The 18,691-nt window shown below is 42.6% G+C and overlaps 1 protein-coding gene across 3 annotated transcripts in view; it reads left to right on the top strand.

Moving 5' to 3' along the window:
• Nucleotides 1-18,691, top strand: part of FNDC3B (fibronectin type III domain containing 3B) — a 348,034-nt gene that overhangs the window by 257,393 nt on the left and 71,950 nt on the right. For all 3 annotated transcript variants that reach the window (XM_070466411.1, XM_070466412.1, XM_070466413.1), the window contains 2 exons: nucleotides 6,410-6,548; nucleotides 9,544-9,597. In XM_070466411.1, coding sequence (XP_070322512.1) covers nucleotides 6,410-6,548; nucleotides 9,544-9,597 — 193 coding nt within the window. The remainder of the gene's footprint in view (nucleotides 1-6,409; nucleotides 6,549-9,543; nucleotides 9,598-18,691) is intronic.

The following is an 18,691-nucleotide window of genomic DNA, read 5'->3' as shown; positions in this document are numbered from 1 at the left end:
AGAAAGATGGCGTGAGAGCAAATTACATATAAGTGCAAATCTATTATAAACCTGTAACATGTATAGATGTTGTTTTTGTTTGTTTTATTATTCCAAAGTTGTTCTAAAAAGAAAAAGGACCTTTGTGATGCAGGTTCTTTGAACCTAAGTATAGTTTGACCATACCACTCACTATTTTATTGAGATAAAGATGTATCATAATTGTTGCTGAAAAAAGGAACAAAATCTCTTTTTATGATGCAGTATTAATATTCTCAGCATCTTGGTTCTAAAAATATAAACTTTTATCAACACGGTGACCTCAAATATAGTTTTAAATTTAATAGTCACCTATAAGGCCTCAGACTCATTGGAAAAGACCCTGATGCTGGGAGGGATTGGGAGCAGAAGGAGAAGGGGACAACAGAGGATGAGATGGCTGGATGGCATCACTGACTCGATGGACATGAGTTTGAGTAAACTCCGGGAGCTGGTGATGGATAGGGAGGCCTGGCGTGCTGCGATTCATGAGGTTGCGAAGAGTCAGACACGACTGAGCGACTGAACTGAACTGAACTATAAGGCCTCAAAGACTGTGTGGAAATATTTCCTCACTTTTCCACAATAGAAACGCCAAAAGAATTCCGTTACTATACAGCTGCAAAATGAGCCATTATATTCATTGCCATTTTTATTTATTTGTACATTACCAATTTCAAGAGTGTTGCCTTGGAAGAAGTGTGGCGAGCTGATGATGAAAACAAGGATGCTTTTAGCAGCACCGAGCCGGCTGAATCCCCTTCCAGCTCTTGGTAGTAAACATTTTGACGTAGGCTGGCGGAAATCTCTGTCCAGATAACTCTTCTGTAGAGGGACAGGTTTCTTTCTCAGGTACCGATGTCTCACCTGGGCTCCTTTTTTTTTTGTTGCTTCTGATTTTGCTACTCTGATCCCATCCCCTTCACATTGATTGCTTGTTATCTCTATGAGTTCTTTTCCAACTTTTTCCTCCCTCCTGTTAGTGAGTATTGTCTGAGTTCATCAGCCAGATACATAACCATTTTTTAAAGTGGCTGTCATGGCTCAGTGGAGCAATGGATAGCACGTTGGACTTCTAGAGTAGCAGTCTCTCGGTCATGGAGCTCTGTCATTGAGCTGTCTGGGGCTTGGCATCAGTCTCCAGGCAAGAGTCGCTCTTGACTCCTACTTGCCATCACCTCACTGTTATTGGGAATAATTTATTAAGAGACCAGTGGCATCTTTGAGACTGTGCTATAGATCATATGTCTGTGGCTGTTTAGACTGGCACTTGCCATGCCCTCCAGGCCAAATTCCACATTAAAAATTGTATCCTGAGACATTCCAGGCTTTAAAGATTTTTCCCCCTCACTTTTTGCTTTGTATTTTTGTGTCATTATTCCACATATTCAACCACTTTTTTTTTTCTCCTAGTGATTGAGGAAAGTAATTCCTCAATAATTCCTCTATTATGTTGATTTAAAAAGTCTAGGTGCTGAGTCCTGAGTTATTTTTATTAAGGTCATCACTTTAATTACCCAGTTCTTAAACAAATTGCTTCTTTTGGTTTAAAAGGAGTCAATTTGTTATTATCAAAGTGTATTTATTCAGTGCTTCCATATAAGGCATTGTGTTATATATTGTATAACACCACCAATGCAAAATTTCCCGTGTTGTGTGTGTGTGTGTGTGTGTGTATGTTGAGGAAGAAAAAGGAATAAGAAAACTCTAGTGCATACATACACATAAATAAATCACATTCTATTTTATAATACTTATGCATAAGTATGTAACTTTTATAATCAAAAATATTTATATATTCATTTATTTACACATATGCAAAGAAAAGTATATTCCTCTCAATTGGTAGTTTTATAATTGATACTGACATTGAAGCAATCATTTTACTGTGGGGGTCAAGAATTTATATTTTTATAAGTAAAAGGATAATCAAAAATTTGAGTGATGGAATTGATAGCAATTTCATGACAAAATGTGAAGCTATTTTCCAGTCACTGGCATAAACAATTTGGCAAAGAAGTTGCCCAGAGATGATATCATGTAATAACATTTCCCAGAAAAATTATGTGATGAAACGTTTCCAAAAATATGGGCTTGACTAGCTCAGAGTAGGGTTATGAAATAGGTGTTATTGACTAGAAATTGTTGCCCCTAGTATGTTACAGATGTGCTGGGAGGAAGTTGGAGGCAAATTTCTGAAATTCTTGGAGCACCTGTTTCATAAGCAGTTAGTTAGTATTTAAACTGAAGCAAATGTAAAAACCCAGCACAAGATTAATTAGAAAAGTGTCCTCCTTTCTGCTGGTATAATTGCTTAAAGAACTGAATTGTTTGCTGATATATTTAACCTAGGACATTGTTCCAACTCCACAGATCCTCCTATCACATGGTGATTAGTAGAGAAAACACACCATCATGTGAGAAATATTACTGCAGCATTCTTGAAAATGTAATGCCATTTCCAGAGACTTTTCTGTGAAAGTTGCTGGTAAAAATGGAGCTGGTAATTATTGCAATTAGTTGCTATCTATTCACTAAACCATTTGAATTGACAGACGTAATCATAAGGCACTTCAATAATCATGTCAAGTTTTAGATCCTTCGTGCAGCACATTTATAAAATGGCACGTAAAATGGATCTTGTTTCCTTTGCAGACAAATTTTTATCAGTGCCGAGCACTGACTCCTCGTTTAGACAAACTGTGATGTTCGTGAGTTTAAAGCCGAGGGGAATGACTCCTGGTGGCCCACACAACCGTCCATCCTCAGCTACCTCAGATTTTCACCTGTGCCATCAGGTTCCTTCATTCTACTGTCATCCTCCCGGTCTGCCTGTCAAGAGCCTCCTTTATTCGTGTTTCGCTAGCCTAAGTGTGGATTTGTGATCCAAGAATCTCGTTAAAAATATAGAATGAACTTAGGACTGAGTCCAGCTCTTCCCAGATAACCAGCTGTGGTCTGCTGGTTCTTGGCAGGCCCATCCCCTCGCTCCTTTCCCCTGCTCTGTTAGCCTCGTGGAGTTCTGGTGCTGAATGTGTTTGTGGATTTTTAGGACTTGGTCTCCCTGAGTACAGTCTGAACTCATAAGCAAATGCCTACTGACCACTGCATGAGATATCTTCTGGGAATGAAAGTGGGTAAAGAGGATTGGGTAAAAGGCAGCTTAAAAAGCCACCTCAGTGCCAGGTAGATGGTAGGGAGCGACAGGGACTCTGACATGGACAGCGCCTGCCCCATCTATAGAGGGGCTGCTCTCAGTTTCATTTAATTTCTGTCATTTGGCACTTTGGTCCAGTGGTTAAGAATCTGCCTGCATTGCAGGGGACCCGGGTTTGATCCTTGGTTTGGGAAGATCCCACATGCTGCAGGGCAACTAAGCCCACGCGCCACTACTGAGCCTGTGTTCTGAAGCCCTTGAATTGCAACTCCGGAGTCTACATACCACAGCCACTGAAACCCATGCACTCTAGAGCCTGTATTCAGCAACAAAAGAAGCCACCCCAATGAGAAGCCACTGTACCACAGCTAGAGAGTAGCTCCCACTTGCAGCAGCTAGAGAAAGCCCATGCGCAGCAACCAAGACCCAGCGCAGCCATAAACAAATAAATCAGAATAAACCCGTGTCTGTCATTCAGCTTTGCAGTTCAGTGTTGCTAGAACTTACACTCTTCAAGAGAAGCCAGAGATTCATTTTTTAAAATGAGATCTCCATTTTTTCTAACATTGGCTTAATTTTTTACTTTATTTCTGAAGATTTCAGTAGTCAAAAGTGGGCAGTAATTTAATGAACTCTCATAAGCCCACTACCCAACTTTTTCTTTCCTTGGTGCCTTCACCAGCCCCCTCCCCCAACAGTTATTTTGAAGTGAAGTCCAGACATACTGTTTCACCTGTGAACCACATTACCATCATCACACACCCCTTGCCCATCCAACATAAACAAAAATTGTAAATTCCTTAATGTCTTTAAAGTCCAGAGACTGTTCCCATTTCCTAAACTGTCCTAAAAATGAAGGTTTTGTTTCTTCAGTTTGTTGTCATTGGAATTCACACATAGTCTGCATATTATGTTTGGCTGATAGCTCTTAAATTTCTCTTAAGCTATAGATTTTTCCCTCCATTTTTCTCTTCTTGCAATTATTTGTTGAAATAATAACTAAAATTCTGTCTGTAGAATTTTCCACATTGCGAATTAGGCTGATTGCATCCCTGTAGTGTTGCTTAATGCGGAGAAGGCAATGGCAACCCACTCCAGTACTCTTGCCTGGAAAATCCCATGGGCTGAGGAGCCTGGTGGGCTGCAGTCCATGGGGTCACGAAGAGTCGGACAGGACTGAGCGACTTCACTTTCACTTTTCACTTTCATGCATTGGAGAAGGAAATGGCAACCCACTCCAGTGTTCTTGCCTGGAGAATCCCAGGGACGGGGCAGCCTGGTGGGCTGCCGTCTAAGGGGTCACACAGAGTCGGACACGACTGAAGCGACTTAGCAGCAGCAGCAGTGTTGCTTAATGGTGTTCTCTCCACGTTTCTTATAAAGCAGTGAAGAGGCTTAAACAGATACAGCTTCCGTTTTTCTGGCAGGGATTTTGTAGATAGTGGCATGGTCTCTCCTTAGGAGTATGTGATGTCTGCTCGTCTCTTGTCTGGTGGTCATTGCCAGTGTCCTTTAATTCATAGGTGGAGGTAATATTTTAACACCATCTTTCTTCCCTCCCCGCGCACATATTTTGGGCCAAATACAACCCATGAGTGATCAGTGGGAGAATTCAACTGATCTGTTAAAGTTCAAGCTGGAACTCTGCCCATGTCTGGAACATTTTGTGATTCCTTTTAAGCAACTTACTCCCAACAAGCCTGTCCTGATGCACGGAAATGATCCTGCCAAATCTGCCATTCCATTTTCTATTATCATTTGCCTACTTACAGCGAATGCAAAAAGGAGCATTTCTTTCATCAGGTTGGGTGTACCTAACGATAAAGCATCTTTTGTTTGGATCACGTATCATGGTATGCTCCCGTAAGGCAAACAAGTCAAATAGCCAATAAATACATGTTTTACCTTTTAGAATGGAAGCGAGGCATGTCTGTTAGTTCTTTTGATTTGTATGGCCTTTGTAAAATTTTTGTGGTGGACTTTGAGGAGAAAGGATTTTAAAAATCATATACCTAGGTAGGTCCTATCTTCCGTAATGGTATCTTTAGCTGTTGTTTATTCATTGAGCAGAGTGAGGGGAAGTGAACTGTGGGTGTTTAGAAACACATAATTGCAGGGTGAGTCAGGACGCTGGGGAATCCAGGACAGCAGTTAGAGCTCCGCGACTGAGTGCGGTCGGTCCAGCTCTCCAGCCGTGTTGCTTTGGGGAGTTCACTGCACGTCTCCAGTCTGAGTGTTGCTCCGTCTTTAATGGCGCCTCATAAAGAATTGTCAAGAACTAAGGGCTTGATGTATTTACCAATTCTGAATAGCTTAATCCATGCATCTTTTTTGGCAGCAAAGATTTCTTTGTTGTCTTTTTGAAAGAGTATGTTTTCAAGCTTTTTTTTTTAATCCCCAATATTTTTTTAAAAAAAAGGAAGATGATAAAAATCAGCATAATCCTATTTTACGCTATTTGCAAGGAGTGTCGTTTTATAATAGTGTGTTACATGCTTTTTCTTCACAGCTTCTCTGAGAAATCAGGTCCATATGTTGAATGTTGAGCCAGGCATTTTAATGTTCAGAGTGCACATTTTTAATCTTGACTCCAGGTGTAAGAGTTGGATGGATAAACTGTACCTGAACAATGTTGTTATTGAACTAGAGAAAGATGCACTTGGCAGTAGCAAGCCTGTTTGTGTGTGAAATATTCATATTTCTATTTAAATATCTGCAATATGATAGACAGTTCAAAGATGGTATCTACCTTATTGTTTGTACTTCCATCTCTCTCTCCCGGTTTGTGCTCTCCCCACCATTTCTTGTCTCCTTCCACCCAACCTTCAATTGCACTTTTAGCCTCATTCCAGACAAAGTCAACCAGAGAGAGGGGCTTGATGGATTTTAGAATATATACTTGGAGACCATTTCGGGGAATAAGGATATGTCCTTATTTAGCATATTCTTTTCCGGTCAGTAGACTCTGCCTATCTTAAATGAGGCTGGGTGGTTCTGACAACTAGTGGGAGGAGAGAACGCATTGAGGCACATGGCCTGCTGGAATTATTTTCCCCTGAAAATGGTGACCATAGTTAGGTCAGAACAAGACTAGCAAATAAGAATGAGGGCCGCAGTGTGTATTACATAAGAAATTCTGTTCCTGTAGGGAAACCCTGGGGCAAAGCTGAGATTAACACCCCAGTCTTGTGTGATAGGCCTCTGGCACTGACTGTATTGTGTTTCCATTCTCAGGGTATACGCTATGTATAATTCTGTAAAGGGGTCCTGCTCTGAGCCGGTTAGCTTCACCACCCACAGCTGCGCACCTGAGTGTCCCTTCCCACCTAAGCTGGCACACAGGAGCAAAAGTTCACTAACCTTGCAGTGGAAGGTGGGTAATGCAACGTGTCGAGAAGAATGTTCTGAAGTCTGTGACTGTTTGAAAGGTTTATTTAGCAATATTCCATTTTGGTGCTGGTATTTTCTGCATTTTGACTGTGAAACAAATTATTGTGATATCAAAAGTTACCATCTCTGCAAAAATTGGGCAAAAGAATAAGAGAGAGAACTGTGAAATCAAGTTTTAGCTTTCTTTGCAGGGGAGTCTCTTAGGGTAATGAGCAGTTCTTTCTAAGTGGTAAAAATACTTAAGATACCTAAATGTCATCACTTTCTAATAGTTTAATTCATTTCAACAGACATTTGAGGACTTGAGTAAAAAGTTTTGTGAAGAAAGATTTAGAGCTAAAGTAGATTTATGGGTCCATTGGCTTCTTTCAGTGGTGACTCTGAAATGTCTAATACTTAAATCTGCCTAAAATGTTTAGTGTTCTAAACTACATTAAGGTTTCATGAAATTTTTGCCAGTTAGACCTTAGATCAGTTAGGATTATTAATTATTTTTTTAACATCTGAATTATGTAGTAGTTTTCATGAAATACAACTTTTAGGCTACCAACAACTTTTGAGAAAGAGAGCCCCTTAAAGTGTATTATTAACTTACCAGCCATAGTTGTAAGAAAATAGACTGTTACCAATCTCTATAGTGATTATTTCTATATACTTATTTAACACTTTAAAATATAGTTCAAAATGTAAAATTAATAGAAGTCAAGATAGTAAAGACATAGTACTGGGAAAGAACACTGATGTGCAAATAAGATGACTAGGGAAATGTGTTATTGGTGAAGAAATACATTGTCCTTTTGTTTTTAGACCAGAGGATCCAGTTTATCCTGGGAGTTGTTAAAAACCGTTGAGCATAGTCGTTAGCAACAGAGCATGGACTTCCGTAGGCCCCTCTAGTAGCCAGTGGTCAACATTGAGCATGTTGTTTGGACAAAGGCAAAGTTGTAAAATCTGAACTATTTTATTTTCCTTCCTGGCTTCCAGGGATAGTCCAGGTCAGTGATTCCCCACCTTTTTAAAGTTTTAACGCCCAACTGGTCATCACTGTTTAAGTTCTTGAAGCATACACATCCACTTTAAAGTGTGTTCATTATTTACACATATACATATGTAAATACATCTTAAGGAAAGAATCAAAATCCATTTTGTTAGGAGAGTATAAGATAATCTTCTTTAAGATTCCCAGAGGGACTGTGGGGTCTTACAAACCTTAAGTTCGGAATCACTGATACATACATTCTGCTCAAAACCTGGATGTAATTCAGGTCTCAGGCAGACCAGCAACTTCAACAAAAGTTTTTTACTAGGAGGAAAAGGTTTCACATTTTCTTTCTCCCTTTAGTTGTAGATCAGAAGCATATTTTTGTTCCATTCAGGTATGTGCAAAGTTGAAAGTTCTGGATTCAGTTCAGTTTTCATGTCCTTAGAACAGGTTTGCTGTTTTCCAGGGACTCCAGCTGGGGGCGCAAGGACAGGGGGACCACGCTCTGGCTCCCCACCTGTCCTTGAAGCCACCAGGACACAGAGAGCTCGGGGTCCTTTAATGTCACTTTGTTAGCACCAGGACATAGGGCAGCACAAATACCGGGGTCTGTGTCCCCACCCTCAAGGAATCGCAGACTCAGTGGTGGGGCAGAGCATCACAGAGGAATGTATGAGCTTCCTAAATGTAGTCCTTACCTGAGAAATGGGTTCTCAGCTAAAGCTTTGATTTCATACATTATTTACACTTTAAATACATCCCTATGTTTTCTCCCAAATTGAGCCCACAAAAGCCTGAAATTACAGCTTAGTAGAATATACAACACTCACTTGTATTTGGAGTGAGTGAGTGGGGGTAAAAAATTTGGAACTCCCAGATTTTAGTACTCAGAAGAAAGGAGGAAAAGAAGGAAGGAGAGGCGAGGGATACGAGTTTGTTAATTAACTCATATTTACTGAGCCCTGGATGTTTTATTATTAAGAACAATGAACCAACAGCTGTTGTTTTTTGGGTGCTTCCTGTATAAGACCAGGACAGTTTAGTAAGGGATTTACATATATTCTCCTAGTCCCTCAAAACACCCATGCATTCTTGGAAAAAGAAACTAAGCACTGATACTGAGCAGCTTATATTAGCCCACCTGTGACAGACAGCCAAGCTGGGCGTCCGTGTAGTTCTGGCGACTCGGCTGCCTTTTGCCGGGGGCAGCTCACCATGGTCTGTGGAGCCCTGACTCCTGTCCTGGGAAAATCCAGGTGCAGGCGTATTTGTGCTTGGAGACGTGGTCTTACTAGTGCTGTGAGGGACCCCCCTGTAGCACCCCCTCTCCTCTTCCCATTGTCCAAAGCCTATTTTCTCAGTGAGGGAGATCTCAGTATTATGATTTTAGGAGGAAAGGAAATGATGAAACTTCTTTTGGCGAATGTGCTAAGGGCTAATTGCCCCTCGTAATCTCTCCAGGAGATCCCAGGTTTTCTCAGTGTTTAAAAAAAGGCCAATCTTAATGCCACAGAAGGCTTTCTAATCTTAACCTCTTTAAAACAAACAAAAACTGTGTGGGGAAAGTTACAAAAATACAGACTCTGAACTCTTAAACATAGGTGGGTCAGCTTTACCCTGTCAGACTCCCACGTGTCATACCTGTTTCTCTGCATTTCTCTCCCTTACCCTTGAACTTTTAAGTGCCTCTTAAAAGTTTTACCCACAAAGGAACTAGGGTACTGTGTGGGTGTTAAGGGTAGGGGTGGTGGGCAAGGCAGGCTTGGCTGTTGGTGGGGTATGATTTATTAATAGAGTTCTCCCTACTAGTTTACTTGCATTGAAATTGGTTTGTGGTAATGTTTGACCAAGGAAATGGAGGTGATACAGAGGGTTGTTGCCCTGTGGGAAGAGCCTAGGACTAGCACAGATAGTGTATTTGAACCAAGGTGGAGAGCTCAAAACTTTTGTCTGTAAACAGTTTTCTCTCATCTCTTTTTTTCTTTTTTTTTTTTAGGCACCAATTGACAATGGTTCAAAAATCACCAACTACCTTTTAGAGTGGGATGAGGTAATCATATTTTCATGTTCATCCATCTAAAACACCTTTCAAAAATGAAACTGCTGAACAAATGCCATTTTATTCTTTTTTGAAGATATGCTAAACACATGGAAAAAATAATGTAAGTAGAGAAAAATTTAAACCAATAGTTATTGACTGTGGAAAATGAAAATGGACTGAAATATAGTGAATGGTGCATTAAAATATATTTACTTGGCTTATTTGCAAGAAATGCCACAGAAAGAAAAGACAGGGCCTAACTGCTCTGAAGGCAAAGAATCTACCTGCAATGCAGGAGACACCAGTTTGATTCCTGGATCGGGAAGGTCCCCTGGAGAAAGGACAGGCTACCCACTCCAGTATTCTTGGGCTTCCCTTGTGGCTCAGCTGGTAAAGAATCCACCTGCAATGAGGGAGACCTGGATTCGATCCCTGGGTTGGGAAGATCCGCTGGAGACGGGAAAGGCTACCCACTCAAGTATTCTGGCCTGAAGAATTCCATGGACCTGGAGAATTCCATAGTCCATGGGGTCACAAAGAGGCGGACATGACTGAGTGACTTTCACTTCACTTTAATGAGTATTTAGAACTGACTTCTTTCTTATCTTGACTGCCAAGGGCCAGCCTGAATCGATAGTTTCCATAAGGTAGACCACACTGTGGCCTGAGAAGCCTAATTTGGGTCATTGCTTTCAGTTCTGTGTGCGAACTCTGCCCTGTTGAATGCTGTCTGGGAGTGGGGCGTGGAGGGTGGGCTGCACTGGTCTCACCTGCTCACGTGCATTTGCCCTACCTAGATCATCCTAGAGCAGTGCCACCTCTGGTGTTTCTCTAACCAGAGTCCTTGTATAGTATCCATGGTGAAGTCTTTTTATAGTCAAGGCCGCTCTCCGCTGAATACTGACCCAGTGCTTTCTGGCCTCAGTCACACTGCACAGAATCTCAGGCTGGAAACATTGGATGCAGAAATCTTCTCCTTCTAAAAAGCAACAGTATTATTCTATTCTGTTCATTCATTTACCCATGTTTTATTCTCTTTCTGTGGTAGAGCAAACGGACTAAGGATTTGAAATACAGGAAATGTGGGATTTGGGATGCCATCCAAGTTAACTAGTCTTTGTGACTTAAATTTAAAGGCACTGAAAAATTCAGCACACAAGCTTAGGCAAAAAGTCAACTTGTCGAGAGTAGGAAAAAATATTTAACTCAATGTTAAATGAAAACGGTGAAATTCTCATGATGAAATCTTGATGTGGAGAGGGGGCTCTTTATCACTTTTTGCAGAAGCATATTCTCCCATCTGGGTTGCGTCTGAACAGCTAGAGTTCCAAGTTAGCAAAGACAATGATCTATTGTTTCTAGGATCCTTGTGAATGGCTCCTATGTACAGATTGGTGAAATCTCAGACTTAACTAGTATATTTTACAGATTAGATGGATTTCGTTTTAAGGCGGCTTGATTGGAAGGTGAAACCATCCCCTCTGGCCCTGGTGGTTGAGGTTTTACATGGAGATAGAGATTTGGGAAAGAGAAGGCTTTTTTCCTCTCACATGCCTTCTCAGAGCCCAGCACTGTGTGTGTCTTGGGGGAGGGTGGGGGCCTGTGTTTTTCCTCTTCTCTGCCTTGGACCATGGCTTCATAAGTTAAGTAAGGTCAGAGAAGTTGAGTGCTTGAATGGGCCCTCCAAGGAAAACTCAGGTGCAACAGGAAATGGTAATGGTGACTCAGTTGTTGGCCATCTTCCCTTCGAATTTGAATTGAAGGTGTCCTGGCACGATTCTGGGAAGAACATACTACAGCCTCAGATGAAATGGACCAGCTCTGTCTAAATGAGCATTTATAATCAATAGGACCCACTCTTAACTGGTGACCACAAAGTGTGAAGTTGTTTTTTTGGGGCCTTCTCCCGCCTTTTCCCTCCTTGCTCTCCTTCCATCCTGTCCTCGCTTTCCTCCTGGTTCTTTCCCTTTCCTCTTTATATACCCTCCCACCTTTGAATTTCTACTAGTGTCAGCTCTGATGAGCTTTCCTGCAGATTTCAGGCTAACTGGCTATAGGTCATCGCAGGAATCCTTTTATGACCTGTGGCTTAATTATTCTTCAAGGAAGAAAATCAAACGTACACGCACAGCACACCATCTCACCTGCAGGAAGTGAGTGTACCAGGCTCTGACTCTCCCTCTGAAGCCTTCGCTGGTGGTTTCTGAGCCAAGTGCAGCTGCTACCAGGTCTCCTTCCAGACCACAGCGGTTGGGGGGGGGGGGGCGGGGGGTGCATTGGGGTAGGAGAACAGAGCAGCTTAGGCTGGAGTCACTGCCCCCACACCCAGCCCTCTCCAGAGCCAGAGTTCGCCTCTTCCAGCCATGCGCCCCTGGCCTCTCTGGCACCCAGGGGGCTGTAGAAACAAGCTTAAAGGGCAGGAAGGAGGTAGGGTGTGCAGGAGGAGCAGATCCCCACCTGAGGGCAACAGCTGTCCTTCAGTCTCCAAGAAACTTGTGTTCAGGGGTCACACCGGCCCCTTTCCTGGTGGAGCACCTGGCCTGAAAATCCCAGCTTGGGTGAGGTGACCCCATCCACATACATGCCCACTGTGGGTGTCTGGGTGTCCCCTTATTTTTATCATATCAGCATTGGCTAAAGTTCCCAGAATACACTATTCTTTGCCTCAATTTTTAATCACCATTCCAGTAAAATAATCGTGTAAAATTCTGAAGGTGTTACTAAACCAAGAGTACAGGGCTTCAAGTACTGCTGTCGGGCTCTAGAAAAAGACCTCCATGAATGAAAGGGCGGTAGTGAGAGGCCACTGGGCGCCACCCCTGGGAATGCTGTGCTGAGTTGATTTGGGGAAAGCCACCTCAATCAATAGCTAGCCGCCTGCTGGTCTCTGAAGACAGGTGTGACCCCAATTGGGGAACAGAAAACAGAACCATGAAGCACGGGGCCGGGGGGGGCGGGTAGTGGGGACCGACATGTCCTCTCTCCTGAGTTCATTGTCAGTAACGTCACATCACTGTTCAAAGAATTCACCTGGAGGCTCCTCACTAATGGTTCTGCAAGAGGGTGTTGCATGCCTACTTTTCTCCATTAATAATTGTGCCTAGACACTCTCTTAATTTTTCCATCAATGCAGGAAGTAACTATGAGATAGTAATAAGCAGCTGAAAATGGAACACACAGGTGTCACTGGCTTTTCGGTCATAGCCATTGGTTTCAATTTTCCCCTGAAATAGATCAGTTTTCATAACTTGGAAAGGTGTAGCCTTTCCTGGCCACGTTCCCCTTGTTGGAATGACTCAGATGAGCTGAAGTGTGAGTTCTGCTCTTAGGTGTTGTTTTAACTTCTGCTCTACAGAAATGCTAACTGTTGCTATTAGCAGCTTGCTCCTTGTGCACATGCAGGTCTCCTAAGATCTTGTTGTGAAAACGTGGCATGGATTCATGTTGATGTGTTCAGTGGTGTGGTGTTCACCCCAGGAGAACTGGATTGTTTCTGCTTTGTCTCAAGCTAGTCAAACAAATAATTTAACCCCCCGGGTCTCAGCTTCTCCATTTGAAAAAGTGTCTGTCATCTCACAAGTAGGTTAAGATTGAATGAGATAACTTGGGCAATGACAGATTCTGTGTAATGATTAGTTCATGTCACCTAAGCACGTTAACGTTCAGATCTGGGATAGGAAAAGTCAACAATTATAGAAGGATTGTGTGAAAGAAATATGACATTTTTCTGTTGGGAATTTATACAGGAGCCCTGAGGTTAATGGCTCTGGTTTGAACTAAACAAAAACGGATGTCAATGCTATATATAGATGTTAATTTGCCATTAGCTTTGCTTCCAGACATGACATGTTGGGAATATTCGAGGGAACCAGAAAAATAGCTTTGTGGGAATGTGACTAGTGGAGTTCTCAAGAATCTCTTCCTCCACGTGACTCAGCTCACCCGAACAGGAATGTCACATCTGGCTTTCCCGGTGACTAATGAGTGAACACAGCTGTCAAACTGTAGACCACGAATGAAATAAATACGGCAGAAATCAAGGGATACTTTGAAATCAAACAGAAAAGGCCAGCAGCAGGTAGAGCCCAGAATCCCCTGGGGACCCACGGAGCAGCCAGGTTGGGCTCAGCAGCCCCATTGCAGAAACCCAGAGCAGGCCACAGGCCCCAGCCATGCATCCTCTATCATTTAGGGACTGAGCTGGCCTCATAAGGAGGTGCTTGGTTTCTGATTTATTAATCAGATTCCTGTTTAACTTGCTGTTGTTCAGTTGCTAAGTTGTGTCCGACTCTTTGTGATCCCATGAACTGTAGCATGCCAGGCTTCGCTGTCCTTCACTTTCTCCTGGAGTTTGCTCAAACTTGTGTCTGTTGAGTTGGTGATGCCATCCAGTTATCTTATCCTCTGTCACCTTCTCCTCCTCCTGCCCTCAATCTTTCCCAACATCAGGGTCTTTTCCAATGAGTCAGTTCTTCACATCAGGTGGCCAAAGTATTGGAGCTTCAGCTTCAGTCATCAGCCCTTCCAGTGAATATTCAGGGTTGACTTACTTTAGGATTGAATGGTTTAATCTCCTTGCTGTTCAAGGGACTCTGGAGAGTCTTCTGCAACACCACAATTCAAAAGCATCAATTTTTAGGCACCTGTTTAACTTAGGTGTTAGTATTGGTAGTCTTTCAAAAGGCTTCTTGCCATAAGTGAATTCACACATGGTGTTTCTGGTTAGGCAATAGCCTTTCCAGGAGGAACCATAGCATTGACAAGCAGAGTGACTTACAGAATGGATGAAGAGAGCCTTGCCGTGAGTGCCGCTGTCTCTGGGAGCCCTGCTGCCCGCGGTTACATAGCCTGCTGCTCCAGTGGAGAATACCAGAAAGGCCAGTGTCCACTCCCCAGTCCATCACCAATGCCTGGACGCAAGTCAAGGGAGGCTGCCACTCGCCCAGGCCCATGAGCTCTTCTGCTCATTCTCGAGAGTGAGAATGAGTAAGTCCTTTATCATTTGTCTATCGGAAAGCATCTTTACGTAAGAGCCAGATTAGTGAGCTGGCAGAGAGAGTTTTGCCACATCACAAGTCTTCACTGCCACATCCAAGGGTAGTTTCTGAGAGCCAGGGGAATAGCTTCCTCCACTGCAGCTTCTATGGAAGGAAACAAGGCAAGGGAGGATTTAGTAACTCGGAGAGGTCCGTAAGTATCAAAGGCAGAGCTGAGTTACAAGGAGCTCTCTCATTCCCTCGGACGTCTGCACGCCAGAAGCAGCTTCTCCATGGTTTTTACCAGCTGTTGCATGTGTGAAGGAGGGAGTTATGTTTTAGGGCAGCAGACTCTGGAGAACTTCCAGCTGAGGCTGTATACCTGTGTCCTCAGCGCCTACTTCATCAACTCATTTGTTCTGTTTGTTAGTTTCCAGCTACAAGATGGCCACCTGGGCCTCGGTTAGGTGGTAAACTGAAGCCAGCCATCCCTGGGTTCGTCCCTTGTACAGGCAGCCTATTGTAAAATCACCTGCTCGCTTCTCCTTTCCTTTCTCTTTGGGACAGTCTCAACACATCTATCTTATCAGAGCACTCGACATCTGGCAAACCTCCACATTTGGAGGGATATACAGAAACATTGCATTTGTTGGTTTTGAACCAGAGGATCATCCTTGGCTGTTTTAGGAAGCCAAGACCCTCCCACTAATATAAAAAACTAGTGTGCCAGGGAATAAAATGCATGCAGTATTCATCTGGTATCTTGCAGCCACAAACTCCCCCCTTTTCTTACCTTTGAAAATTTCCTCTGTGCCAGAGTGGTCAGTGAAGTGAAAGAGGCATCACTGAGGGGAGAGTGAGGTTTGGCATAAAGAACTTTGGAATCCACCCACCTCCCTGTTCTGAACCCCTTCTTATAGATGGTTATGCTAAACACTTACGAGCTTTGATTTCTCAAGCCAACATTTATCTTTGATGTTGCCTAGGGTCCGCCAGCCCTGGAACAACTTCTAAATATAGATGTACTAGCAGACTAAATCTTTGAGCCTGGCAGTAGTTCAGTTGGCCAGTGCAGCCTTATTTTTTATTTGATTTATCACTGATGTTTCTGACAGATTGAACTATGCTGTCACAGAGAGTACCCAGCCCAGCATCGCTCAGCCCATGTCTGGATCCAGCAGCCATGGGCCATGAGCACATGGTGCCTGACAGCTAAATGCATGTTGCCTGTGAGAGAAGGAGGTCCATAGATTGAGGAAACATCAGGAGGAGTACAAGTCACACACAGGTTGCTGGTTCATCATGGATTCTAGCACACTTGTTGGCCTTTCTTATTTTCTTGTGCCAGAAAGAGGAACAGGAAGGATCATTTCCAATCTATTAATTTGAAGGCAATTGAAAATGTCAGCCAACTTCATCTTTTTTTTTTCCCCCATTTTTATTTTTACTTGGAGGATAATTGCTTTACAATGTTCTGTAGGTTTCTTCCGTACAACAGCATGAATCAGCTGTAAGTGTATATGTGTGTGTGTGTGTGTGTGTGTGTGTGTATACTTTTATATATATATGTAAAACCCCTCCTTCCTGAGCCTCCCTCCCACCCCATCTCCCATCCCACCCTTCTAGTCATCACAGAGCACCAGGCTCCCCACTAGCTAGCTATGTTACACACAGTAACGTATATATGTCAATACTTTAGTACCAGACTTAGAAACACCAGCTTCCAAGATTGTTAGTACACTCCAGGGGAACTGGAAACGTTAGCCAGAGCAACCACATTCCCCACGGTCTACAGAACCACTCCTGGCAGGAAAATACTGTGGCTTGAGATAGTTGGAGTATATGTAAGTTGTATGAATAGAATTGGCTATGGCTGTGTTAAGTTCCTTAGCAGGGAACCCATTTTAAGGATTCCTCTTCCCAAGTACCAAGAGCAGCTTTATAAAGATACTAAGTTAATAAAGAAGGAGCATAGATTTGGAAAAGCTACTTTTATCTGTTTTCAGTTACATAGTTTTACAAATTAACACCTATACTTAGACAGATTTTAACAATCAGTTGTATGTTATAAATCAAATATTTTTGTATACTTAGATACCCCTTTTCAGATAGGCAGACACATCTGTAAATTGATTTCTTCACTGGAGCATTTTTCCATTATGTGTTGTAAACGGATATCAAACAGGTAGAGATGTGATTGCATGTGGATGTCCTTTGATAGATTATTTACTTTGCTCACTCTTGAGGCTTTAGGCTGTGCCATACCTAAGCTGTGTCCCAAAGACTTTTGCCTATCTGTATTTAAATATAAAAATATTCCCCAGGGTTTTCTCCAGCTCTGGAGATAGCATTATTAAAATTTTTAATTCTCTAAAATGTTACTCTAAGATGAAGTGACTGCATTGCCATTGATTAACAGTTTTGGGTGATCTTTATTATCTAGGAATCTTGTTAGGTTTTTTAGGTTCTACAGAAACAATTTAAAAAATCTATTCAAAAGCCTTACTTTGTTGGATGGCTTTGAGGGCCCTTTATGCAGACAGACGTTGAACATTGACTGTATCCAAGCACACTCACTTCTGCCGCCTTACATCCTGGCTATTTATATTTATAGTGCAGGAGGAATTTATAAGTTTATAAAAAATCTTCATATTATAAACATATATGGACATCAAAATAGATAAGTGTAATATTGCATAACAAATTACCTCAAAACTCAGTGTCTTGAACCAGTCACTTTTCTTTTCTCATGGATTCAGGGTTGGGAATTTGGACAAGGCACTGGAGAATTAGCTCGTCTGCATTCCAGTTTCTGGAGCTTCAGCTGGGGAGGGCTTGTTGGCTGGACTTGGAACCTCCTGGCGGGATCCTCATTCACAAGTCTGGTGGTCACTGCTGGCTTAGGTGGGGCTTTGTCTCAGGTGCTCTCACAGCACAGCAGCTTCAGGGGAATCAGCACTGCAAAAGTGAATATTCTGGTAAAAAGACAGAAACTTCATTGCCTTTTCAGACCTCTCCTTGGTAGTCACAACAGCTTCATTTCCACTGTCATGACAAGAGAGTCACAAGCCCACCCACGTTCAAGAGAAAGGGCCATAGACTTTGCTCCTCTCTGATGGGGAATCACGGAATGTTTGGACATGTTTGCAATCATCACAATGTGACATAAGTTCTCCTGACTCTCCTAATCTATTGATCTTTCCCCCTTTATCTTTGTGTAGCATATACAGTGTTTTAGATGCGTGCTTAGTTGCTTCAGTCATGTCTGATGCTTTGCGAACCCATGGACTATAGCCTGCCAGGCTTCTCTGTCCATGGGAATTCTCTAGGCAAGAATACTGGAGTGGATTGCCATGCCCTCCTCCAGGGGATCTTCCAGAACCAGGGATCAAATCCATGTCTCTTGCATTGCAGGTAGATTCTCTACCGCTGAGCTGCCAGGGAAGCCGGTGTTTTAGGTACTATGCCCTAAAAGGGTGTGGACTTAGAAAGGACAGCGTAACTCTCTTCCTGCCCCTGCTCTCCTCTGAGTGTTCTGGGAAGAGGAGAAGGCAGACAGATGTGCCCCAGAAACACAGCAATAGGATGGGACTCAGACCCCTGGCCTCACAGGCCGTGACTCAGTGGTGCACAAACCCGGCTTTTCTCACTAAACACATGTCATGGTCAATGCCTGCTCCCTCAGTGATGAGGAGAGGGAACCCACGAGAAAAACCGCGTTCCTGCCAATTAGTGTCTCTGCCTTACTGTTGCACTTCATGTGTCCTCCTTTGGATGACTCACAGGAGATCAGCAAAGTGTTCCCTCCACCCCCCCCTTTTTTGAGGGAGTTTATAAACATAGAAACTAATATGTTTATCATCTTATTTAACAACTCATTTTAAATTGTTAACTCAGTTAAAAAGAAAAATACTTAAGTAGAGAGTAAAAGGGCAGAAGATAAAGTGAGAAAATAGAGAATATAGTACTTAAAACATTTTAAATCTTTTATTTATAATTTACCCCCAGATTTCATCTTAAAGAGTGAAATAATATTTCACGATATCTTTGTCCCTGAAGTTTATATTAACTCATCTTGAAAACTGTCTCCAGGAGTGACTCACTGTCTGCTCTGTAGCCACAGGAGT

Source organism: Odocoileus virginianus, chromosome 4, assembly GCF_023699985.2.
Source record: "Odocoileus virginianus isolate 20LAN1187 ecotype Illinois chromosome 4, Ovbor_1.2, whole genome shotgun sequence".
Classification (NCBI taxonomy): Eukaryota; Metazoa; Chordata; class Mammalia; order Artiodactyla; family Cervidae; genus Odocoileus; species Odocoileus virginianus.
This window is presented reverse-complemented; position numbering and strand designations above follow the sequence as displayed.